The sequence below is a fragment of the Zootoca vivipara genome, chromosome 1 (genome assembly GCF_963506605.1).
Source record: "Zootoca vivipara chromosome 1, rZooViv1.1, whole genome shotgun sequence".
Taxonomy (NCBI): Eukaryota; Metazoa; Chordata; class Lepidosauria; order Squamata; family Lacertidae; genus Zootoca; species Zootoca vivipara.
In genome coordinates, this window is record NC_083276.1 from 45,070,447 (window position 1) to 45,097,964 (window position 27,518).

Consider the following 27,518-nt stretch of genomic DNA (forward strand, 5'->3'; position numbering starts at 1 on the left):
TCAGTTTATACTTTCCTTATTGCTCCTGCTGTTGTTCTGCTGCTCTGTTATCAACCTGAACCTCACTTTAGATATATACAGACAGACAGACAAATACATATATTTGTATGGCTGGGAGATCTCTTTACATATTTTGAACTGTTGAATAGTGATAATAAGCGATAATGATGAAATTAATGGTTGATGCCTGTTGCTTAACCCATGTGCTGATATATTCATCATACATGTCAGCTCATTTGGGAAGAGAAAGCAGGAAGGAGGAGGCAGCGGCAGTGGCAGTGGCGGCGGCAGCAGCAGCACACACTACGGAGGACTTGTTCGGTTCCACATCTGAAAGCGACACCTCAACTTTTCACGGCTTTGAAGAGGATGATTCAGAAGAGCCTCTCTCAAACCAGAGCAGCAGCTCCCCGTCCACAAAGAAAAAGGGCGGCTGCTAAAATAACTAATCACACACAAACTCTATGAGCTACTTCCTGCCCTTTTTGCTACGTTTATTGTGGCTGTTGCATCTCTCTCTCTCTCCCCCCCCCCCCCCGTTAGACCCATTTTCACTTTTGGATGTGTACACTGAAAGCACAACAGTATATATATTTTAGAAAACTTCCCTTCTCTTTTTATTAAGAAAAACAACTGCAAGTTTTTGTTATTTTATTTTCACGATCATTCATGCCCCTTCTTTTCCTTACAACCACTGAAATGTAGACGTCTTTAACAAATAAGTAGTAGAAAGCTAATTTTCTGGACTTTTAATATATATCAGCCAGATACAAAAATATGAGTACAGAAGGGTTGGACACCAGGAACCCGCCTCATAGAGTGCTTATATATTTATTTATATATTCTATATATTATTAGAAAGAGAGACGTTTTGAGTTTAAAAGAAAAAAAAAAGCAATGAAGTCTACTTGATAATCTTAACTACAGAAAGAGAAACCGCTGTGGTATGGATAGTTCCAGATGGAAAGGAAACTCAATCCCTTGCCAGTGTGACTTTTGCACTGTGAAAAGTTTGCATTTACTGTAGCACACTGGATTTTGTGACTTCCCCCTTCATATTCCTGCTGTCCTCACCTTTAACAGTTTGAAAAATAAAAAGGCAAGGAAGATCAACAAAGAACATAAAACTGAGGAATTTCTTGCCTCCTTATTTTGGACACATTTGTCGTCTGTAAGGAATGCTTCATCTCTCCCCACCTTGGCATCTTTTTCTAGCCACTGCTTTGTGTTTTACGTTTCGCTCCTTTACCTTCTACGTTGTGGAAAGACATTTCCAAGCACAGGGATGGAATACAACCAAGTCACAGATTCTGCAAAAATGAAACAAAGGATGTGAACCTTGAAAAGAAATGAAAAGGAAAAAAAATACCTCACGTTTCTTTTACTTTTTAAAAAACAAAACAAAAACCCCATTTAGTCTTATTTTTGATAGCTCCTGTTGAAATAAACCAAAGCAATACTCGCCAATCTTCAAAGGGCAGTAGAAAAGACAGAATCTCTCTCATTCCACCACCATAGAGCTGAGCAGCAGGATTGAAAGGTATGTTCCAAAATGAAGTATGTTTCATTGTTTGTGAAATGCCTGTACAGTACTTAAGTTTGTCCCAAACTATTCTGCATTCTTGTTTAAAGAGCACAATGCAGACATACTGGCTAAGTTTGGGTGGTCATATCAATTTGAAATTGCTTTAATATCCTGGCTTGTTCTGGTTGGTAACCATAGTTTCCTGGTTCAGGTGACACAATAAACTATGATTTATTAGAAGCTTCTCTTCATTGCTCATGCTGCAAAGGGAAGAGCAAAGGGCTAGTAAAGGTGGGATATGATTATCATAACTGGGCCAGCACTCAAGTATGGTTAGCTTAAGATCCCCAAAGTGCAGCATGGATAAGCACTATGTTTGTGTTGTGTTGTGTTGTGTGATCTTTAGTTCTGACCTAGACAATTGTAGAGTTCCCGAGAGGAAGCCTGACCCTAAGATAGATGGAAGTTTGAAAAAATGTCATGGGGTATATATGTATGTGAGGTGTGTGTGTGTGTGTGATCCATATTTTATATTAATGATTGTTTCCTGTTATTATTCTACGAGGGCATGTTACTGCTTGCTGTCCCCTTAAAATAGATCAGTGATACTTTGACTTAACATAGGAGGTTCTTCTCTAGGAAGGGCTGGGAAATATCCCTATATGCCAATCAGTATACACCAGCCTTCCCCAACCTAGTGATTTCCTATGATGTATTGCAACTCCCAACAGCCCCAACCACCATTGCTGATGGGAATTTTAGGGCAAGACATCTAGAGGGGTCATATTATGGAAGGCAATAACAAACTAAATGGGCCAAGGGTCTGACTTTATACTTCTACGTGCTTTAATTGATAATAGGATTATGATCAGACCATATCTTTGTGTGTTACAGTACTCCCATATATATCAAGGTCCCAGCAACAGCTATGTACAGTGGTGCCTCGACTTACAAATTTAATCCGTTCCGAAGGCACCTTCGTAGGTCGAAAAATTCATAAGTCAAAAAATGCCACTGGAAACATGATTTCCCATAGGAATGCATTGGAAACGGAAAAATACTGTATGTAAGTTGAAGCAACCCTATCTAAAAATTCGTAAGTCGAAAAATCCCTATCTAAAACCGCCATGGTTTTCCCCCCAGATGTCGAGACATTTGTAAGCGTGCAGCCATTACCCCCATTCGTAAGTCGAAAAATTCGGTTGTCGAGTCGTTCGTAAGTCAAGGTACCACTGTATATATAGCATCATTGGTGCTTGAATGTTTGCAGAACATTCTAGAGTGATAAAGCAAGAACTGAGAAAAGGCGGCAGCATTTAGAAGGGACTTCTGGGAGGCAAAGTTTTTTGTGGGATGTGGAGGTGAAGAACTTGTAGCCTAGTACAGAGCAGTCCTAGGGAGCGTGAGTTTGAACTTGGGTTGTGGAAGCACCACCCTTCATTTAATAAGTACAGAAAAGAAACTGTGCTCTGTTTCCCACGATACATAATCTCATTATTGCAAGAAACAGGGGTGCAACTTGCACCATCTGTTCCAGCCTCCTGACTTGATATTGCCTTGCGGAAGGCGATTCTTTTAAAATGAGATTCAGAAACCATACTAAGTACACAAGTAAGTGAGAAGATTAAGGATTTTATTCTAAAACAGCAAGCAACGTATACATACCAAGCAAGCATTTCAATCTGCCACTTGGAAGCCCTCAAGAATGGGCAAAGTGACTCCCCCAGGTGGCCTCAGTTTGCATGGCCCTGTGGCCGATCAGTTCAGGCACAAGCTTCAAAGAAACTGCCCAAACAGTCCAATTTCATAGATAGCCTGTGTATCTATGTGCAGACCATCCCCTCCCAACGCCTCACTTTCTCAAAACAATGTCCAACATCAAAGAAGGCACCCAGCATTATCCTCCACAACTGATTAAGGCAGCTGTGTGTGCACCTCCTCCCAATGTTCTCAGGCCATTAAATACTGTTCTCACACCATCAAAAACTTAAGAACGAGGGAGGGAGAAGGAACAGATGCAGGAAGGGTAACCATGTCAGGTCATTAACTCCTCAATACATTTTGTCTTCCGGATGCATTTCCCATACAGATATCTCCCAAGGCCAATGCTGTAGAGATTCCTCCTCCTCCTTTTCTTTCTTTTTTGGCACTATCGGCTGTTTTCTCACACAAATCATTGAGTTACGGAGAGCAGTACCTCCTAATACACCATGGAAGTTAATGGCAGATAGGTGGTAATCTGAACACTGCATCCTCTCCTAATATTTGCCAACTTGATAAAACATAGTGCCTAAAAGCACCCCATTTTAACTACTGTGATTGTAGCAAAAATAAACTTATAACTATATATAATGAGATGGTCCATAGTTTCTGTGTTGGACACCCATGTGGTGAGGGCAGTTTCAACCCCCCATCTATTACTCATTGTTGGAAGTTGTTCAAATTTACTGTTTTTCAGCCTGTGGCTGTAGTTCCATAGATACAGAAAATCATTCCTGCTAAAGCCTGGAGCAGATCAGATAGTTGATAAGCATAGCCTGTAGAAGGGACACCATCTGTGCTAAATGCCTTCTGTGCCTGCTGTCATATCTGAATCCGGCAAATCTTCATGAGAGGCAGGGACAAAACAAAATTTTCAATCTGAAAGTTGGAATAGGCCCAGGTATGGTTCTTTGGGAATTTTGCTCATTATAGTAATATCTGCCCTCTGGATGTTCTGCTCCTAGGTGAATGAAAGGTTACAGCAAACGTGCAAATGGAGAACCCAGAATGGGAAAGAAAAACACCAGACAGTTTGGGTAGGGTCCAAATGATAATGCAGCCCCTTAGCTTAGCAGTAGTATAAAGTAATCCTACCTCAGTCTGTCCCAAGAGATAGCTCACAGCAAAAGTAATAAAAAGTATTTCCAGCAACTTGCTCTCCTTGCAGCGTTCCTACGCAGATTAAGTTCTAGCCAAGCAACAGGGGTGGAGGCAAAGTTGCTATAAACACAAGGGCATTTTATACTTTAGATTGTGCTGAGTCACTCTCTGACTCACTCACAAGTTTGCCGACTCACACTTAAGCAGCTGCAGGTGTAGGACAAGCACACCCAGATCAACCCTTTCTTGTCCTTTTTCTCTGCATGCATAAATCCACATACACTAATAGTATTTCCATAAGTGTGGTGTCTGTTATTTGCTGTAAAACCCCAAGTATCTCAGCTGTTAGGTAAAGGTAAAGGGACCCCTGACCATTAGGTCCAGTCGTGACCGACTCTGGGGTTGTGCGCTCATCTCGCATTATTGGCCGAGGGAGCCGGTGTATAGCTTCCAGGTCATGTGGCCAGCATGACAAAGCCGCTTCTGGCAAACCAGAGTAGCACATGGAAACACCGTTTACCTTCCCGCTGTAGCGGTTCCTATTTATCTACTTGCATTTTGACGTGCTTTCGAACTGCTAAGTTGGCAGGAGCTGGGACCAAGCAACGGGAGCTCACCCCGTCACAGGGATTCGAACCGCCGACCTTCTGATCAGCAAGCCCTAGGCTCAGTGGTTTAACCACAGCGCCACCTGGGTCCCCTGGGTCAGCTGTTAATAAACCTTTAAAATCTCCATGGTTGTGCAGATATGGTTGAAAACACAGACTGGGCCACAACCCAGCCCATACTTAAGCCCATTGAAATAACTTGCTTGAAGTACACTAATTAAGTAATGTATTGTAGGTACAAATGGAACCACAATCCAAAGGACTGCATAAATAGATTTCCTTACCAATATACTCCCAGTCAGATTCCCACATTCATAAACTCCCATTGTTGATATTTCCAATATATTTTTCTCCTATTACCGCACCTTTTTCCCCTCTCTTTTTGAAAAAAAGAGAAAGAAAATACTGAGTCAATAACAAAGGATGCAAACTAGGTTCATTCAAAATAATCAGTTTACATATGAGCATAGAATTTGAGTTAACTTGGTGAAATATTTGAATTTGGCTGGTGCACAGTATGAAAATCCTTTCTTACTCCTCTTGGTTTCAGAATTCAATATTGTTCTTCAGCAAATGTTTCAATTATGAAGTGTGAGTGTGCCCGTGTGCCCGTATAGAGAATGGTGATGGTCGTGTGATGTACTTTTGTGAGAAGTAGTCATTGTGGCTATTTTTAGCAGCTCATAGGCCGAGGTGTTGGTGTCAAGGATAAACTGCAAGTTTTTCATTTGATTCCAACATTAAACCAACACAGCTATGATTGCCATTTATGGTTGGCAGTCCTTAGGTTTGTAGTCACAGAGTTGTCCTGAACTGTAGCATTGCCGTTCTTTGTTGCAGTGAAGTGTATAGTGCTGGCTTTAACATTTGCTCCTAGTAATGTCTAGAGGCAATAAAGCACAGGGCCCCTACACTTTAAAAAAAAAAAAGTTGGAGAGTCATCAGGAGGAGTTTTCACCTCAGCAGTCCTGTGGCCGGTCAATATATACGGTACTTGCTGAAATTCACTCTTCTGTGCAACTGTTTCAGGCATATGAGCACTTCCATTCTTGTTTGTGGACTCTATTCAATAGGAATACTGTAAACTGAATGTGCAAAGAGCAGCAGACCCCATCCCATTTGTTCTGCCTGTTGTATGAGGCTTGCTTTTTTAGTTTTCCCTTTCATTGCCTCTCCTTCTGCAGATAACGGTCCTGCGCTCACTTAAGATTCTGAATCCATCATCCTTCAAGAAAACTGTTGGAAGAAGCCAACCAAGAATAGCCAGGATGTTCTGATCTTCCTCTCATTGCCTGATCCTTTCATACCTGTGTCTCATCCCACACAGGAGCCTGGACTGTGGAACGCCTGCTGGCACTTGCTCAGAGAAGTCTTGGGGATTCCCTAAGCTTGTGCAATACAAAGATACCCTTTCCATTTTATTTTATTTTTTAAAAAAATCCCTTTCTTTTAAATGTTGTATGAGTTTGTAAGTGTGTGCGTATATATATATATATAAAAGCCCAGGTCAAACTAGAACTGATTTACAGTAGAAGTGACTGAAAACAACAAACAAATGAGAGAGATAAAAACCTTGACAAAAAATAGAACAAGTTATTTTATTTATTTGAATATTTAAGAGAGAAAAGTAGTGCTGATGTTGCACAGTATTTTTGTTTAAAATGCATTTTACTTCAAAATTTAAAAGCAATTCTTGTGAAGAGGGGATTTTTCCCTAGAGTGCTTAAATGTAAGATAAAGACTGACTATTTGCTTTCAGGTTAATTTTTTTCTTTAAGTTATGAAAATAAAGATAAACTCTGCTTTCTCTTACTTTAAAGATGCCATTCATACACACGCTGGGTGTTTTGTTTTTTGTTTTCCAAACTGGATGTGGTAAGTTTTAAAGTTGTTCTGGCTTATTTTCCTGAATGTCTGCTAATGTTTCCTGCTTGGATGTATTGTATTAGGGCAAAAGTCAAAACTTTGAACAAAATATTTTGGAAATGAAATGCTGGGACTTGGACAGTTGTTGTAACAAGGACTATAAGCACAGTCTCCCCAGCACTATCATCTTACAGGAACTTTGGGTGTTACCAGTTCTCAGCAATAATGCCACTGAAACTAGGTGCTTATAAAATAGATTCCGTTGTCTGAAAAGAAGTTGCTTTCCTGCGTGGATTATTCCACTCGAGACCTACCTATCAGCAGCTAACAGCTGCTTGCTATAGTCCACAAATAATGTAAGCAACTAAAAAAGAAGCAACCAGGACAATACATCTGGAGAGAAACCTTTTTCTCTACAACTGTTCTAAGAGGCATTTGAAATAATATTTGGGAAGAGGCAGAATATTAAAAACAATCTTTCCATGAATAGTTTATACAGGCAGAGTTTATACAGTTGGATCTAGCCACAGGTCATAGTTCTCTCTATAGTAATTTGTTAGGACCAACATGTGATAGCTGGTGCTTATATGACAGCTTTTAAAGAGTGATCCCTACCTATTCTGGGAAGGACGTATGAACATGACTCCAGGCTCCAATTGATCCAGAATAGTTCCTGGGAAAATCCAATTGGAAAAGCCATTCTGATAGAACTTTTCAGTGGATATTTGCTTACCAGATGATGTCAAAAAGTTGATTGTGTGAGCCTTCGAATTGTACTGTGCAATGTACTTCTATGCACCTTTACTTGGAAGTAACACTCGCTGAGTTAAAATGTGACTTACTCCTTAGTCAGTGTGCACAGGAGTGCTTAGTCTGCTATACGATTTGGTTTTGAGTAAAGGTAATGACACCATCCCTATACGATTTAAACCTGAAGCCTTCTCCTGAAATTCTTAGAGCGATCCTGCTCTAAGAGGACTGAGCAAACCCAGCCATCATGCATTCTCATTGAGCTTGCTCAGGAGTCCAGGGGAGTGAAACCACTTTGAAATATACAACTGTACAGCAGTGGTGCTATGAATTTTGCATGCTCAGTTGTTCTTTCAGGGATGCTGGTTATGGGGGCAATGCAGAATCCAGTCCAGAAAAGTATCAGACATGTTCAACTCAGTAGGTCAAATCTTCATCCTAGGGTCAAAAGTGAGGAGCTGGAGCTCCAGAACACTTGCACATTAAAATCAATGGCAGAACTCTTATTGAGCTCAGTGACAGAAGACCCAGTTAGACAGTCGCTTCAGTGATTTCCCTTGGAAATCTGCAGACTTCCTTATGCTGCCATTAAAAACAAATGTTCCCATTAGATACAAAATGCACAAACTGTACTAACTTGTGTTTTGTGTTCATTTAAAATCAACTTCCAAGGCGCCTCCTGTATACTTCTCTGTAAATATTTATTTACCCAACCTTTTTTTAAAGGAAAAAAATTGTGAAACTGCAATTGTTGTACATAGTTTTTAAAGGTCCTCATTGTTTACAATGCTGTCCTCCATACCGAAAATAAAACTTCCTTCTCTACTTATTTTTGTTTGCTTTCCCATGTGGTAAAATATTATTTCAGTTTTCAAAAAACAAACAAACAAAATGCAATGTCTAACATACCTTTTTTGTTTTGTTTTCCATTGTTATTTTGACTTTGTTCATAGTCATAGTCAGTGGCTGCTGTGAAGGTAGAGAAGAGAACAGGATGTGCAAGGCTACCTTATGTTGTGTCTAACTTTTTGTCCGTGTAGCTCACTCCTGCTATCTACTGTGGCAGTTTGACTGACTCCAAGGTTTCAGGCCAAGGTCTTTCTTAATGGGAGATGCATGGGGAATTGAACATGGGGCCTTCTGTAGGCAAAGCACCTACCACTGAGATGCAAGGCAAAACTACATGTTCCACTGGGCATGTAAAGAAATAGCATGGTTAAGCTGACCAGTTTTATTTTGAAGAAATAAACCTCCAAAAGGCCATTTAAAATCCATTCTGGGAGCTCCCAGGTCCAGATTAGGGTCCCCCACTGGATTCCCACTGAACCCCCAACTACTGTTAACTCAAAGATTCTGTCAATCACATCTTCAGGTGCAACTGGGGAGATTCTCTGTGGGAAACTGGCTTGGAGTCCCTAAAGGCCGCTTTTCCTTCAAAACAATGCTTGTTCAATATGATGTGTAGTCTGGCCCTTCCACAGGTGTCAGCCCCTCCCAGCCGCTCCCGCAGTAGCTTATGCACGAACTACGGTGTGTGTGTGTGTGTGTGTGTGTGTGTGTGTGTGTGTGTGTGTAATATAATAGGGAACCAAGGGGCAGAATCCTCTGGAGAAAACTGCACGAGAGTTGCATGCTACAGCTATTGTACATTCCCATATACATTCATTTCAGTGGGCTTTCAGAGCAGAACTTCCAGAAGGATTGTGATGAATCCTTAAAGGTTTAAAGCACAATGATAATTGCTTAGGAATGCTTAAGTCTTCATCAGTTAACTAGGAGAACAGTAGTCCTACTGAACTCAGCGGGACTTACCTCTGAAGCAAACATGCGTAGGATCAGACTGACAAGAATCAAACTACGCATTTGATTTCTTTTGTAAGGTCGATGTACAATTCATAGAAACTTTAAAATTAGTGTGGCAGCCTGATCAGTAGTATATATAATGAAATGTAAAACCAAATAGAATCCTGCAGTTGTTCCTCTCTTAATGTGTATATATGTGTGTACACACACACACACCACACACACACCACACACACACACACACAGGCCATAAATTGACCTACAGTTAATGTACACTTGAGCTCCTTTCAGATTTAAATGCAGTTTGGTGTGTACAAAATATAAGCCCATTGCTACACTACAGAGCTCCCTATGAATAGGAACTTCCATTTCTTTTCCAAAAGAGGATAACTACCATGTAAACCATTTTGCTAGCATCTCTTTAGTCTGGACTCTAAATCATGTTAGAACTAATCAGAAAGCAAAATAAAATTATTTGAATCTTTAGTTGGTGTTAGCGAGAGTCAGACAGCTCAGTCGGTAGAGCATGAGACTCTTAATCCCAGGGTTGTGGGTTCGAGCCTCACATTGCAGGGGTTAGACTAGATGACCCTCGTTCCCCTTCCAACTCTATAATTCTGTGATTATATGATTCTGTGTTGTGATTAATTGAAATCATTTGGTTTACATATTTTTGCCCAGTTGTGGTACACTCTTGCTCCTGAGCTGGAAGCTGCCTATGAAGCATTAATAGCTCGTGATACTGCTTATTCAGTATGAGAATGGGGAGCCCTGCTCAAGTACCTTTAACACAGAAATTAGGTATTTCCCCATCTTGTAGCTCTTGCAAGGAAATGCCAAATATACCTGCCAAATATCTCTGTGTTAAAGGTGCATGAGTTTCAACTGATTTTGTGGGGTGGGATGGAAAATGGCAGGGAAAGGAAGTAACTCTTATTTTTATTTGTGGCAGAGGCTGTTATAACAGCATTAGGCAGAACCCAATTTTTCTATTACCCTGATATTTTTAAAACTAGCATAAGCACTAAAATGTGAATTTGATAAACAACCCTACAAAATAAGCACCATATTCAGTAATACCAAATTCTAAAAATTCCCCCTCCTCTTTCATGAAAAGCTTCTATATTTCAGGATAGAAACTCCTTTAACAGCACTGTACTCAATATCATTAGAAATACTTGACTGGGCTCCAATTTAAAGGTCTGCGCTAGTACTGAATGACATGCAGATGAGGTCCAGCTAAAAACTGCTACAGAAACAAAGATTTATAGTAAGTACAGTAAAACGAATGACAGTTTGAAGCAGCCTTTGTAGCCATTGCTTGATGTCAGAGATGCAAAACTTTGGAAATTATTCACAGGTGTTAGTCCTTTCTGATCACCTTGTCTGATAGTTCTGCCTAGCAAAAGAAGGTTATATCTCCCCTGTAGAGTTGAGATTTAACTACAGAAATGTTTTTGTGTTTTGTTGTAGAGGCGATTATTATAGTTCCAGTTCATACCAGTGTTCTCATCAGGGCTTTTGGCAATACTTTAAAGTACAGTTTGGTGAAATGGTGCTATTTTTCACTCTGTCACTGCTATGCCAGCATTAATAGGACAGATGGGTTGAACTGTACTTTAATCAGCACATCTTTCCAATGGCCCCTTTGTAGATATATCTGGTGAAATGGGTTGAGTGGTTCCCCCCCCCCATGCCCCCAGTATGCCATCAGAACTATGCCAAATATTTCAGGACATGTAGCAACCTGAAAACTTCTTTCCTCAACTCTGATAAGACATGCTTATACATTATTCATTTCTCAGTAGCGAGTTCAGTGACTTAGACCTCTAAGTCTGTTATAGAGGCCCAATTTCCTACACACCATCCAGCCTTTAGGGAGATCTATTTGATAACTAATTTCAAAAGTTTTAATGTGCCCTGAAATCCTTTCTTAACTAGAGTTTACAATGCAATCCCAACCCCCCAACCCCACCCCTGGTAGTGCAGCAATAAAATTGCTAGCACATTTGCAAAGCTAAGCAGGGTCCAGTATGGTTTCAAATTGGATGGGAGAGCACATGTTCAGATGCCTGCATTGCAAGGGGGTGGGACTAAGTGACCCTTAAGGTCCCTTCCAATAATAATAATTAATAATAATTTTTTATTTGTACCCCGCCTTCCCCGGCCAGAGCTGGACTCAGAGCAGCTAACATCATATAAATAATACAATATGCATAAAAATAATAATACAATATGCATAAAAACAAGCAATCAATCGATTAAAATGCATCCCAAAATTGATTCAAATAAATTAAAGTTAAAGTTAAAACTGGACAAATGACAATCCTCAGGTTAAAATTGAAAGTGGGTAATACTCCCCAGGACCAACTGTTTCCACTGACATTGTAAGGACCTGTGAGCGGGCTGGGAAACCTCCTTCGTGCTTGTTCTTATACAAAGAGAAAATGAGTCAGACTAAACCCTGACAAAGGCCTGGCGGAACAGCTCCGTCTTGCAGGCCCTGCGGAAGGATGTCAAATCTTGCAGGGCCCTGGTCTCTTGTGAGAGAGCGTTCCACCAGGCCGGGGCCACGACCGAAAAGGCCCTGGCTCTGCTCGAGGCCAGTCTAATCTCCCTGGGGCCTGGAATCTTCAGGGTGTTGTTATTTGCAGACCGTAAATGATTGTATTCATATCTACTTAGAAGTAAGACCCACTGAGTTCAATGGGACTTTCTTCCAGGTACTGTAAGCATTTTTGTGCAGCAGAAGCTGCTCTTCCATAGCAATTCCGCCTGGTATAAAAGTGGAATTCACCGCGTGCTTGCAACCTTTTTTCTATAGTAGTACCAGGTACATTAGAAGCAATCAGTCCTGATACGGTTTTCCGAACTTCAGGATGAGCTTCACAGCCCCAGCCATCTATTTGCTAATGGCTTGTGCTAAATGCAGATCTTGAGGATCAACTGCTAGTACAGAACTAAACATGATAACCATATCTTGCTAATGTTTGTTCTGTTTCTAATGGAAGCAAACTAAATTGGTTCTAATTGAAAAGAAAAGGAGGGGAAATCAATAGATCATTCTCTTTAATGGGAAGTTAAATTTTAAACATTGAACTCACATCAAGTGGTTGAAATAGTCTCTGAAGGTAAATAACTGAGCAGAACTCAGCAGAGAATCTTCTTATTTTGGTTCGGCCTTTATTAGACATGGAAATTAGAATAGTACATTAGTATTACCATCAGGTGTCAGCAGGAATAAATGTAAAAGGCGGAACTATTGAACAGTGCGTATCTGTGCATGACACAAACAGTTAAATCATCATGTGCACATGCTAGCTATGTGTATTGCTGTACTTAGTTTAGTTCTCAGTTTACTAATTATGGGAAATTATAATCTTCCCCCACAATATAACATAAAATGTCACAGTAAAAATTGTTTCTGAAGTGTGTTGCTTAGTACTAGAGTTGATAGTAAACAATATATCATTTTCTAAGAAAGAAACTGCTAGAAAATTGGAAATAAGATCTCCACCCCCTGCTTAAAGGCACCCATTCAAATGTATTCCTATCATTTAATAGATCAGCTGTATCTTGTCAAGCTTCTTCAGAGCCCATGGGTAGAGATCCCTCCGATGAAGAGTGTTAGCACATGGTCTTTGCATCCCTTAACGTTTTGTGTAAACCTACAGACTTCTCTATCTTGTTAAAGATATAACTGCAAAGCCTTGTGCAATGACTCTGAATCGAAAGAGGATACGCTGCATAGCTGCCAAGTTATCCCTTTTTTACAGGGATTTTCCCTTATGCTGAATAGGCTTCCTCGCGAGAAAAGGGAAAACTTGGCAGCTATGATACGCTGTCTAATTCCGAAGGTATGTTGACACCAACCTTCTCCAACCAGATGCCCTCCAGACATTTTGGACTACAATTCCCATCATCCCTGACCATTGACTCTGCTGGCTAAAGCTGCTGGCAATTGGAGTCCAAAACCACTAGAGGACCTCAGATTGGGGAAGGGTATTTTACACAAACAAATAAAGGTTCAAACAACCTTAACTGCAACCTCCCCTGGAGCTGCTATACGAACTCTTCACATATGTTATTCCAAGTGTTTTCAGTTCAGTATGACTCACTGACACATTGTTGACCTGGTTCATAGAAAATGTGATACACTTGCTCACATTTGGAAAAGCTTTCTGACAGTAAGAGCTGTTTGGCAGTGGAACAGACTCCCACGAGAGGTGGTGGACCCTCCTTCCTTGGAGGTTTTTAAGCAGAGGTTGGAGGGCCATCTGTCATGGATGCTTTAGCTGAGATTCCTGCATTGCAGGGGGTTGGACTAGATGACCCTTGGGTCCTCTTCCAGCTCTTAAGATTCTACAGTTCTACTGTATTGAATCTGCTCTCTCTCATATTTAATAAGCAACCGCTAAATAATCGTAGGAATGTAATGGAAACGCCAATGTAAGAGCCATATAAGATCTGCACATCCCACGTCCACATAACATCTAATAATACAAAATTAATCACACTATTCCCTACAAACAGGATATATTTAATCATAAAAATAGGCAGATTGTCAATTGTCATATTTCTTTTGTGGATTAAGAAGAACATTCTTCCAGTTACCCTACCTTGTTACCTCTTCCTCCTCCCAAGTTTACATAAATATTTGAATTAATGCTAGCTTTTTCCGATACAGGAAAAGCCACTACAACAAATCCCTTTGTTTCTTGTACGTACAAAATCTGTAGACACGATGCAAAATACCATAATGAAACATTATGCTTTTCAAAAAATACTTGAAAAGACAGAAGATTCAGTATCTGGGTGATCTTTCGGTTTCAGAAGGTCGTTGGGCTAGTTCCAGGTGAGAGTGAAATGATAGAGGATGCATTTGAAACTTTCTCTTTCATTCATCAACAAGAGAAGCCATTGCAGTACAAGGGCATAGATTCATTCTTTGTAAGTATTACCTTAAATCTGTCTGTCTGTTGGGCAGCACTACAAATCATGCACACACAATGCTGCCTGTTTGTACTAACCCAGTAAGGATGAGAGAGAAGCTTTATTGCATTGCATTATAGCTTTATAAGGAAGTTTAAAGGTACATGTGTAGTTTGTGGGAAATGGTGTTGTTTATTAAGTATTTGGGGGCAGGGGAGGGACAACCACAAATTCTGCTACCCTGAATTTTGAGCGTACCATGACCATGTCGTTTTTGCTTGGCTGCACATTTTGAAAGGGTTAGTGAGCTTGCAAGTTGATTGAAAGCTCTGTGGTGTGTGAACTGGCCCAGGCTGAAAACTTCCTGAGGCCCTGCAGAAACTGATTCCCCTGATGAAGTTTGCCGAGGGTGTCATGATGGGTGAAAAGGGGGTACAGAGGGAGCACCCCCTTGTAGCTCTTGCATTGTGGTAATTCACCCAGCCTGTCTTTCCTTCCTATCAACATATTGTTTGTCTGCCCTTAGCTCAGCAGTCAAGTATAGCAAAATGCCCTTGCAGAGAGGTACATTCAGCATGAAAGATTTGCCCAGAGTAAGTTAAATTTTATGTACTTTTGATTGGTAGTACCGGTATCTTATAGGTTGAAGAGGCTTTATTTTCAGGGCGCTTACATGACAAGCTTAAATTCCAGTTTTACATATCAGTCTTCCTGCTATTAAATCCCCTTGCTTTGCATGAAGACAGGTTCCTTCCCTGTTGGGATTGTTAAACTGTCTAACTGCCTTTGGCAATTAGCAATTCATTCCCCATAATGCTTTGCTTATTGTAATATGTACTGAGGGTGTGTGTGTGTGTTTATCTGTGTTTTCTGGAGGTCGCAGTGACCTAATTCACCCCCAGGAATTGAACAGCGTTGGGCGCCTTATCTAGTGCATTAACAAGCTGATGCATCAATATAAGGTCATTTGAGTGCTTCCCCAGCAGATTTCATAGGCAAGGAGCAAGCATTTCCCCTAGCAACTAGGAATGTCAGAAAGGGGCAGTTTGGTAAAAGTTGAGGCAATGCACTAGGTATTTAGCCTGACAAGGAGAATTATAAGGAAGCCATGTTATCAACAGATCTCAGGTTAAGGCTCCAATCAATAATTACTGCATGCTTGGGTCCAGGTGTCAGCCCTGCATCTTTAATGCCTTGGTGTTTGTTTGTTTGTTTTTTAATTTATTAGCAAAGGCTCTTCATTGTCAGGATACTGAAGGTGAGACAGTTCTTGGGTGTGTAACTCAGCTCACATGTTAGCTGTTTGGCATTTCCGAGATCGAGACCAGAAAAGCCTCTGCCATTAAAGTTGGATGGATGCAGGTTTTGTTTACCTTTGTACATGCACCTCTCTGTTCCTTACATTTTGTCCAGAAGTGCATCCTCTTGCACTAATCTGTTTTCCTCTTTGTGACTTCTTCTTGTGTGTTCTGTCTTGTAAGGGTTCCAAGAAGGGTAACATTTTGAACTCTGCTACTGTATTTTTCTCAAAACCCTTGATTCATATCCTGAGGATCTGGTTCTGTTGGGATTACCTCCAAACTTCTGTGTAGTGCTAGGTGTTTTAATATCTTCTCTCTTTCCACTTCTCTCAGTTTCTCTTTCACCACTCTTTAAGTTCGGGTTCTTTACATTTCCACATCACTTATTTATTTTTTATTTTAAAAGCCCCCATGAAAATTCAGCAACATTTTAATGTGAATTTATCCGAATATACACATTTTTGCAAAGCCATTTCCCCTTACACAATGCATTTTTGTATGCTATTTTCACTAGTACTATATAAATTTTTATGCACACCACAAAAATGCATATTTTTGTACATGGTACTTGGCTGGAAAATTGCATTGCAAAATTTGGAGAAGTGCAAAGGATGGCTGTATTTCAGTTTGCATACTGTTTAGAAAAGCACACATTTGTATTTCTTGGCCTTTCCAATCTTGCCTTTACTATGTTAACGAAGCTTATTTATAGAGGATGAAAAGTCAGCTTCTCCCTCCTCTATGTCTGAAGTTTCAAGAATTTTAGGTGCAACAAAGAGATGCATTTTATTGGGTTTTCCAGTGAAAATATGGCCAATATTCCTACCATGAAGTCCTAGTTTCATGTGCATAGTTGTTTAATGCAGGGATCTTGCAATGGGAACCACAGTGGTTGATACAGAAATAGATGGTTGGTTGCATTTTGGCATGGAGCTGTGAGCAATCTTGAGCTGTTTAAACCCTCCAACAGGGATGTCTTAGATAAAGATGTCTTAGAGCAGTGGTTTTCAACCAGTGTGCCTTGGCTCGTCTCCGTTGGGCCACTAGGACTGGGGACATCCTCTGCCCAGGTCCCTGTGGGGCAGCATGAGGAGGCACCTTCCTTTGGGGCAGGGGGGAATGTTCAGAGACTAGGGGCAGCAGCAGCGGCTGCCTGGAGGACTCCCAAGGAGAGGGGAGAAAAGAGGAGGCTGAGGGAACACTCTACAAGGGAAGGTTTCGAAAAGAGGTGAGGGGCTGCCAGCTCTGCAGGCAAGGGGTGACCTAACTGGGCTCCTGAGCCCCACAGGGGTGCCGCGGAAAGAATGCAGTTGGTCAAGGGAGCCGTGGACTCAAAAGAGGTTGAAAACCTCTGTCTTAAAGAATGTTGTCTTCTAGTTCTATAAAGCATAACTACTTTCCCCTAAGACTGACACATCATTTTACAGGGGTTGCTGTGATGAGGATTCCTAGTTTAGCTCTGTCTTGAGCCTTCTTTATCTTTGCCTAGGTGTCAAAGTGAAGAACCCAGGTGTGATGTCTTGTTCCTTTAACTCTTCATCTTAAAGTTTTTACTTTAAGAAGTTTTACTTCTTCTTTGATTCTCAGTTCAGTGAAAAGGAAGCTTGCCATGGTTGCTGAGCTCTAGCCAAAATTTATAATACATGTAACTCAGCAAAATGTATTTACATACAATGTATTTCTTTTTAAGCCTGAGTTTAAAATATAAACTATAATTAAAACATGAACGATCACCGAGCAGAAGCTCCAACTAACCTCTTGCCACTTAAAGCTCAACCAAATAGTCACTTTGGCGAGTATGAATGGAAAAGGAATGGCATAAGAATGGATCATGTTCACAATACATCCCTTTCTTCTGAGAGCTTAGTATGTCACTTTATAATAGGAATTGATGTGCAGATGGTATAGTTAAGATGCCATGATCATGGAGATATTGATAGGACATATGAGGATAGTGCGGCATAGTATGTAGGGAAAACCTGTCAGTAGTGAGTTATGTATTTGATTTTTGAATAGCTTTGTAAGTGTTGTGGTAAAGGTAAAGGGACCCCGACCATTAGGTCCAGTCACGGACAACTCTGGGGTTGCAACACTCATCTCGCTTTACTGGCCAAGGGAGCCGGTATACAGCTTCTGGGTCATGTGGCCAGCATGACAAAGCCGCTTCTGGCAAACCAGAGCAGCGCACGGAAACGCCGTTTACCTTCCCACTGGAGCACTACCTATTTATCTACTTGCACTTCGTGCTTTCAAACTGCTAGGTTGGCAGGAGCAGGGACCGAGCAACGGGAGCTCACCCCGTTGCAGGGATTCAAACTGTCGACTTTCTGATCAGCAAGCCCTAGACTCTGTGGTTTAACCCGCGTGGTAGACACCTATTTGATCTGAGATGTAAGAATAGCAAATCTAAGCATTTGATCTATTTAAAATAAATTATCCGCTAACTTTAAACTCAGACACTAACAAGCCTTTGAAAAGTTTGTTCTTTTTCTCCTTCAGATATGTAATGTCCTTTCCCCACACCATAGTGGGCCAGCAGAACGAACAGATTTAAGTGCCACACGATGGGATAGGTATATATGTATATAGTTTTAATTTTATCAATGTTTAATTGTTTTTTAATGATCGTGTTTTCTTTGTTCTTAGCAATTCTTGTTTTTATCTGTAAGCCATCTTGTGTCCTGTCAGGGCAGAAGGCGGAGTATAAATTATTATTATTATTATTATTATTATTATTATTATTATTATTATTATTATCTGGTTGTGAGTAGTTCTCGCAGGATCAATTTGGTGCTGGGTGCTGGCAAGGAACAGGTCCAACAACTGCTCTTGATAATATAATTGGTAATTTCTAACACTATTAATAGAAAACCAGGGAATTTCTTGTAACCAAAAGAAACTTTCATTATCTTTTCATCAAACCTCTGTGCACTTAACTGCCTGTGAACTGTAAGCATCAACAACACATAAATTGTTTCTCTTACTTGAAAAAACCAATAACTTATTCTATAAATGGAAGCTGTCATGTCACAAATCTATTGTTTCTTGAAATATTCTTAAGAGGGTAGATCGAGGCTCTAGGTGGGGTGGAGCACCCCCTGACCTCGTGTCAACTGTGGCCCCATGTAGGGGTTCAAGTCCAAAGCAGGATTTGTTGTGTGAAGCATTGGGAAATAAAACTGAGCCAAATGTGAAATTGAAAGTATCAACACAGTTACGAGAAGCAGATACACAAAGCCATGTGTAAGGGGGACTCCCTACAGGGAGCCAGCCCCCATCATCCTAACATCCACCTCGCCAAGCACAGGGAGCAGTAGTGGGTCTGAAGCAGCCAGGGGAGAAGGGAGAGACTCGGAGGGAGAGAGAAGCCAGTACGCAGAACGATGGGAAAGCTCAGGGGAGGAGAGATGTAGGCAAGGGCTCAAGGATTCCACCGCCTTGAGCAGAAGGAGGCTGAGAGGGCATCACTCCTTCCGGCACAAGAGTTAAGGAGAGCACCGCAACGCAGGTCAAGGGGGAGGCGTTTTGGGGTGCCCTGACTACTTTGCTGGTGTAGAAACAGACGTACACCATTGCTGGATTCAGATTTGGAGAGAGAGGTCATGTTTTAAGCTATCTCTGCACTGTAAATACTTTGCACAATAAAAGTCTTTAAAGACAAACTGGACTCAAGCGGAGTTACTCTAGAGTAGCCACGACGACCCTCTGACACCATGTTAATGTGGCATGTATTGATTTTACTGACATTTTGTAGGACAGGTCATGAAGATGGTTGGGTCTTACACAGATCATTAAAATAGTTCCAAAATAAAGGGATAGCACAGCATGGCCAACATAAGCTTAGCTGTGCTTCTGTTTTCCATAACAAAAGAGCACTTGGATCCTTACAAATTGAAGATAATGATAGTAATAGCAGAACATTCTAAAGCAAAACTAAAGTAAGAAATAATGGGGACGAGAATGGTGATTTGGTTGGATATATTTAAAGCCAGGGAATTCTAAAGCCCGATAAGAGAATAGCATATGAGTTAGATAACCCACGGGTAACCATTGTGAACATTAGAAATTGCAAGGGTACTGACTAATGTTTTGGGAATTAAGATTGCAAAATTACCAGAGAGAAGACCATCTCTGATAAACAAATCTTTCCACTACAGTGTTTAGACTTTGTCCGTCACTGACCAATTGTCCACCGAACTGGGTAAATATGATTTACCTCAAGAACAACTTGCAGACCTGCTGAGAGAGTAGCATTAAGTTTTCAAATCTGTCCTGTGATTCAGGAACCCACAACTATTTGAATTTGGGGTTAAATTTGTAATCAGGACCTGTGCTTGTGGATTCTGTTTAGAAAACTACCGCAAGTAGAAGAAAGAGAGTTCAGAGGGAAAGAATGCAGTCTGAGCAGTGACTGTTAAAAATAAACAAATAAAAAATAAAAAATAAAAGTCTTCCAGAAACAACACTATATATCAGGAATATACACTGGGAACCTGATACTATTCAAACATTATTGGACTCCACCTCCAATCACCCCTGACCATTGACCATGCTAACTGGGGTGGAGGGGAGCTTTTATCCAACAGAACCTGGAAGGCTACAGGTTCCCTTGCTTCGTCGTGTAGCATTTGTATCTTGATCCTGTAGTTTTTTACACAGAATAAACTCCTGCCGAGTTCAGTGGGTTGTACATCTAGGTCATGAATTGTTTCCTGGAGTTTTAATTCTGAAACAAGAAGAGAGCTATCACTTTGTTGTTGTTTAGTCGTTTAGTCATGTCTGACTCTTCGTGACCCCATGGACCATAGCACGCCAGGCACTCCTGTCTTCCACTGCCTCCCGCAGTTTGGTCAAACTCATGTTTGTAGCTACGAGAACACTGTCCAACCATCTCATCCTCTGTCGTCCCCTTTAAACACAATTAAATCCTGGGAAGTCAATTGGCCTACTTTTGGTAGTGACTTTGTACTGTCCTTTAATTATTGGAGCATTGGAGGCTGAGCTGGTAATGGTATTGTGTTGACTCTTAAATTGCACAAACTGGTTTTTCATGACTTTAGTGTACACCCCGCCAAGGTTTACACTGGAAAATATAGCCACCGTGTATCCTAGGGAAGCTGTTCTGTGATTACATGCTCCTAGTTAGCTAGATGAAAGGCCTTATAGGTTGTCCTAAGAGAGGGACAAGATCAGGGAAGGGCAGAGACACAGCACACAGCTAAGTTTTATTGACAGCTTTTCAGCAGCATTGAGCTTAGGAAGCTGCCAAGACAAGGACAAGGGTGTAAATGCTGAGATTTGTATTTTGAATGCTGGTTAGCCTAAACTGGGCCTTGAAGCTAATATTAGAAATACAGTAGGGGCTTCCCATTGCCATCCACTGGGGGAGCGGCTTTGCCAACCAACATAGACCTGGTCCAAAGGTTATTTTAAGCCAAATATTGGTTTGTTTTTGGTTACAGCTTGTGGCTCCATGAGCGTGGGTTTGGAGAACCTTGGCTTAGCTCAGCCTAGTCCAGTGTAGCAGCAAAAAGGACCAGGGAGAGGCAAAGTGGCTGCATGCTGCTTTCTGGAGCCTGCACATTCATTCATGTTAAGCCAAGGTTTGTCTTAGTATGAAATGTGAATCAGGCTACACTCTGCTTTACTGTAGGTGTGGCCCATCAACCGTTGACCAGTTAAAATCCATAATGGCCCTCAATTCCCAGTTACTCAAATGCTGAATATGGGGGTGTACCAATGAGAAGAAAATACCAACCTGGAGTGATATCCTGTCTTTACATTCTTTGAGTTTTCCTCCCTGAAGTCCACCTAACCTAAGCACTCGCCTCCAGGCTGCTGTCATGCAAGGCTAATCAGATGAGGGAGCTGCTGTCTTAGGTCCTAGAGCTTCCCTCCTGGCCCACTTGGCACAACCTCATCTTTGTTGCAAGGAAAGCCATTTAGTAAAAGGGGGAGGGGTAGATATATTATTATTTTTTTTAAGTAAATGGCCATTATTTTTTCCTGAAGTCATTAGGGTTGTTGTTTGGAGGGGATATTGATTTGCTTTAAGATGTCTGGTTGCTGTGGCTGTGCATATGTGGCCACAATTAATCTTGTGGCGGAGAATTCGCTAATGAAGAAGCATAAATGAGCTGTGTTAAGGTCGTTAGTGGTCATTGGATGTCTGCATACAGCAATTGCTCCTGCCCTTAATGGCATTTCTGGTCATTAAGGTTTCACAATTAATGACAACCGCTCTTTTTAAATATGTGTGCGTGTTGGGAAGCAAGCTCTTCTTCAAGAATTCCATCTGTTTTCTCTCAGATGTGTCTGACTTACAGTATTCTTTTAGAAAGAAATCCCTTCACAAAAACCTCTGTTTTTAATTCTGGGGCTGCTGTAAAACAATGGTGAAATGACCAATGAATCCAGAGATGATTGCAAGCTAGGAAACGGTTCTACTTCAGGGCTGGTTCTACTTCAAAACAGCTGACTGTGATGAAGAGTTTGCGTTTTGCTGGAGATTCTGTGTAAAGAATGTGCATGGGCCTTTGGTGAAAGAGGACCAAGGCAGTAATTTCTGGGATTCTTGTTATGGGATGCCTGCCAATGAGCGAACGACAAAGTGAAGGGAAGTGCACAGAAAGGAGAGCAAGATTGGGGAAACTTTAGGGAGCGCCGCAACCCCAGAGAAGGTCACGACTAGACCTAATGGTCAGGGGTCCCTTTACCTTTTATCCATCCCCAGGTCATCCCCCAATTAGGACTCTTAAGCAAAACACTTCAAAAATTTCAAGGAAAGCAAACAAAGAATCTGAAGAAGGAAACATTTCTCATGGGGATTTCACACATCCTAAATCTCAGTCAGCTGAAATGACTAGATAAATTGTTGTTTGTTGTACTGGATAGTTGGACAGCTGGTAGAAAATTAAAACTAATAATAAGGGAAGTGCCTCACTGAGATAGGAAGGGCCCTCCCCTCAACTGTCATTTCAAATGTCTCCCCTGCCTGTCCCTCAACTGTAATGTGTAAGTCTCAAGCATCTTTCTTTTTTTCAGATCAGTCACATGATATAATAAAAATGAAAATGAAAATAAGAAAAATAAAAATAATTGGCACCAACAGACACGTATTTCTTGTCTCCCCATATACTGTAGTTATTATGGGTTGCAAGGCTTACAGACAATTATGAACCTTGTAAATTCCAACACACACGCACGCACGCACGCACAAACAAACACATACACCTGCCTTTAAACATTCATAACAAGTTGTTAGTTCAGTGCTACTGTGTATTGTGAGGGTTTCCTTTTTCCGCTCTTTTTTATTATTATTTAGCTTGGTAGAAGTGAATTGCTCCACCAGGCAGACTTCCAATTAATCACCAAGTGCTTGTTCAGGAGAACCTACCCTGATGTCATAGACAAAAATATACAGAATGTGTAACTCAGATCCAGCCTGAAGTAATATCCTACTGCTCTGGGTGACATAGCAGTTTTGCATTGTTGCGTTAAACTCATGAGGACCAAATTATACATTTATTTTTTCCCCAAAATATCTGGGGTGGGGAAGAGAGATGGATCACAGTTGCAACATGTTGTGGGGCCTTAACCCTTCCCCTGCACATGATGGCTTTTGTCCAAATCACTGTTCTCAGATCTCTTATATGGGGAGACGCAATCACAGATCTCCCATTCGGTGTCTGGTTTAGCAGTCAGGCCCACCACTCTTTGACATTACAATAAGCTATGTGTACACAGGAATCGGTGGGACTCCTAACATGCAAATTACATTCAAAACCTCATAGAACCGTCCAGGTTCAAGATGAGTGGGCATACCCAGACAAGTAGAAGAAGAGGGCTGGTTGAATGGCTAGACTTGAGAGGAACAAATGCAAGGTGGCACCACCGAAATAGCCCATGCATGGTCATTCTTGCAAACAGTTGTCTAGAATTGGCTGCTCGCTAGGGTTATACTCATAATAGCTTCAAGTGCTCACCTTAGAAAATAGAATTTGTGGAGGGGAGACAACAAAAAGACAATAGAGGCTGTTCCGTGGCCCAGAAGTGGTCTTTTGAGTTTGGTGGCTCTGCTCAGAGGCCTAAACTAGATGTGATATGCAGTGGTGCTCATGTTTCCCTTGACCTTTTTGAAGACCAAAAGCAGCCTTAGGAAGTGAGTCTGAACAAAGGAATGGCGGGTAGGAGGATATGCTCAATTCTTTTCCATCTGTCATTTCCCTCCCTGCTCAGTCTTTTCCATTCCAGCCGCTGCTTCTCCACCTCCGTGGAAAAGATACAGGTGCCTTTTGTCTCCTTCCCCATGAAAAGCAGTGGGGGGAGTTGGGCAGAAAAATGGAAGAGGGCGAAAGGCTTAAACAGCCTCCCTCCAGCCCATGATCCTTGAACTTGGAGCCTCTTGAGTCTACTTGTGCTTTGCAGGAAATACTAAGGGACAATACTGGTGACAGCCAGCCACAATGAGACCGAATAACTTCAGAGCTGAGCCATTATCCCCCTAGGAGTTCTTCAGAATCCTTTGAGAGACTGGAAGAAAAGAAAGGTGAATGCTGTCTAGCCGCAGCATTGTGCAGAAATACAACAAGAGTGAGGATCAATTCTTCGGGAATTTTCACTGCTCCTTGTTGCTGCTCCTTGTAACCACGTTCATTTTGAGCACAGCTCTTATGCTGATTGATTTCATTCCAATCAAAAGTCATTTCGTCCCTACCCCTGCCCAATTGCTAACGACTGCAAGTCTTAAGCCATGCAAATACTTGAAATGACAAGCTTGTCCTGTAGGACGCCACACGTATGTCCTTTGCTTACTTTTGCACATGTGCATTTTGGATGCATGTCAAAACTTGGGAGTTGCTGAGACAGGGATGTAAAAGACTGCTTGTGAGAGATGAATATTGCATATATGTAGGCAAACCTTGGAGGGATGGGAGACGTGGTTGAGAAGGTGATTGTTGTCATTATCTCAGTGGTCTACTGTTGTCTTTCTTGTTTTGCAGAAGGAACACTGACCCTACCTTTGGTTTGTTTGTTTGTATTTCCCCCCTCCCCTCCAGAACCCCCCATTGCTGATCCTGCTACCGTAGTCCTGCTGTTTTGCAAAGCTGGAATCGACACGCATGTAGGGGAGGGGGCCAGAGTCCCTGCAGCTGTCCCCAATAGATGTGACTGTTATGCTAGCTTTCCTTCGTTTATTCCTTTTGTAGATTATTTTTGGTTCTGGGGGTCGTTGGGAGGTGTGTCCCCCTCCCCTTTTGTTTGTTTGATCCTGAAAGGTTAGCTGTGCAATTTGGTTTCTTCTGTGCGAACCAACCTTGGGAGTGCAGAGCTCTTAAAAATACAAATTCCTATTGCAGCCGCAAGTTTCAAATTGGTCTCCAAGTGAGGTGGTGGGCAAAGCCCACATTGATTCATTTAGAAGAGGGAGGCGCTATTTGTTCCTTCCTTTCACTCTCCTTGTTTTTGTAAAAGAGGAAAAAGAAGAAAAAGCCCACAATGTTTTTAAGAGCTCTGAATAAAACTGCTTTGCCAATGGGGAAGCGGGAAGGGATGACTTGTGGTTTTTCTTGTGCCCGGCAGCAAAAGGGTTAATGCCTGCTTTCCTCTTTGATATCCATTAGTTTGGAGCCCATGTTGTGATTGGTCCATGTCCATGTGTGTTTTGTTCCTGAACTTTATGACTTTGATTAAAGGAGCAATCCAAAGCGCGCCTGACTAAGGGTGGACATTTCCCATTTCTCTAGGTCACCCAACCTGCTTGCAGTTCACAGCAAACATGACTGAGGCTGTCAAAACCTACCAGTGGCAATGCATTGAGTGCAAATCCTGCAGCCTCTGTGGGACGTCTGAGAATGATGTAAGTTCATCTTCATTACCGGTATTGAGATTAGCAACTTAGTTGAAAGGCCACAAGTGCCCACGTACCATTTGCAATGTTCATTCATTTAAATCATAGCACTTTCCGCGAACAGAAGATAGCCTTTTCTATGATCTATAATGCTTTGGTGTGCACACATGAGCTCTCTCTCTTCCCTGCCCCATTGCTTTGAACTGTTATACAGGATCATTTAAGCTGATAACACCTGGCACAAATGGATCGAGGTGATAACAAAACTGTGATGGTTCAGATGGCACAACCCAATGTCCTTCATGAGGCTCATTTGCTCTACCCAGGATGTAACCACTAAAGAACTTCGCAACAAGGGAGGGACAAGCACTGCATTTTCCAGCTCTGCAGATACCCACAGCACAACCAAGGGAAGGAGTGCTGCTAGTGCTCCTTTCCCTATCCCAAGGAAATTAAAGCAACGGCAGCATAAGCTAGAGACCACCCTGCACTATTTCCTTGAAACCACATACAGTACATGATGTGGCTTCCGGTCTCAGGAAGGGTGTTTCGCAAGATGTGGCCCAATGCAAACACCATCCCCTCTGCACAGACAGCAAGGGAAATGGAGGCTTGTGATAGGGTCCCATCATTTTACGGCAGAGGAAGGGAACTTGAGGACTTCCAGACAGGGGCGTAGCGAGGCGCCGTGACACCCGGGGTGGCAAATTGCCATGCCCCCCGGGGGGCACGCCGTCGCTACGTAACCACGCATGTGTCACTATGTAGAGAGGGATCGCAACCCCCCCCCGCAAATTCAAAACGGAGCCTGGGCGCTCCGTTTAGAAGTTGCGTGGGGGCGCGCAATCCCCCTCTACCTAGCACGCATGTGCAGTGGGATGCTGCACATGCATGCTAGGTAGAGGGTGAGCGTGCACCCCGTGACTTCTAAATGGAGCCTAAATGGAGCCTCCCGGCTCAGGTGCCAATTGTGGGGCGGGGGCGCGGCCCCGAGTGCCACACCCCCTCCAGCAGGCACCCGCATGTCACCCAATCGCTCGGCCGGTGCGCCTGCAGCTTCTTTTGTTTTTTTTCCCCTGAGGCTGCCGTGCAGAGGTGACGGGCGGGGGCGCAGCCCCGAGTGACACTCCCTCCAGGGCGGTGCCCGGGGCGGGTCGCCCCCCCGCCCCTTGCTTGCTCCGGCCCTGCTTCCAGATGTTGACAGTCTCCAGCTCCCATCAGGCCCATCCAGCTTAGCCAGTGGTCGGAGATGATGCAAGATGTGGAGGGCCACCGATTCTCTACCTTTTAATAAGGCATCTATAAGAAAAGAATGTTCCTCTCTGATCTGGGTTTGAATATGTGTGGACTTGAACTATGATAGCGCAGGGTGGTTCAAGCCTCAGAGTATTAGGACCTGGAATATGTTTTGGCTGCAGGCCAAACATATTCCAAACACATTGGCGAACATGCAAAGTCCCAAAGGTAATGTGGTAGAATCACCGTTCACTTATACGTACCGGTACATTAGCTTTGCAAGCACTCTTTAGTAAAATGCTTGGAAATCTCAGATCTGAAGATGGAATTTATTTACCTCTCTTCCTTCCTCCCCCTCCTGATACCACTGGTGTCATTTGGCTTAAGTAGGCTGCCGAATTTCCCACCTGGTCTAATTTGCTGTTTTGTTTTGCTTAATTTTTTAAAAAATAATACTTTAAAAAAATCTGCCCACTCATATAAAATATCAAGATGGAGCACAACAATATAAGGAGGTTGTTGTAAAGCAAAAGAGACCACAAATAAAATATTGAATAATCATTAAAAATGACTGTCTCATCTTGAGAAAATGCGCACAGCCTGTTGGTGTTAAAGGGTCTTCAAGAGATGACTGAAAATTAGCATTGAGGATGCCTTGTGAATCTCTGCTGCAGAAGCGGCTCAAAAGGTGGGATAGAGCCACTGTCCTAGCTTACTGGAAGGGAGAAGGGCAGGAGAGAGGCGGTGGGGAGGTTGGTGTAGTGGAAACTCACCGGGAGGAATGC

General features: G+C 42.1%; 1 protein-coding gene across 4 annotated transcripts in view; it reads left to right on the forward strand.

Moving 5' to 3' along the window:
* Positions 1–27,518, forward strand: part of DPF3 (double PHD fingers 3) — a 197,609-nt gene that overhangs the window by 161,004 nt on the left and 9,087 nt on the right. Inside the window, exons 9-10 of one of the 4 annotated variants that reach the window (XR_009557490.1) lie at positions 232–1,540; positions 6,180–25,525. Coding sequence is in view for 3 of the 4 variants with exons in the window: in XM_060273700.1 (XP_060129683.1) it covers positions 232–440 (209 nt within the window). In the remaining variant the exon portion in view is untranslated. Of the gene's footprint in view, positions 1–231; positions 25,526–27,518 lie in introns of those variants that run through there. The other 3 variants (XM_060273692.1, XM_060273700.1, XM_060273705.1) reach the window with 3 other exon arrangements.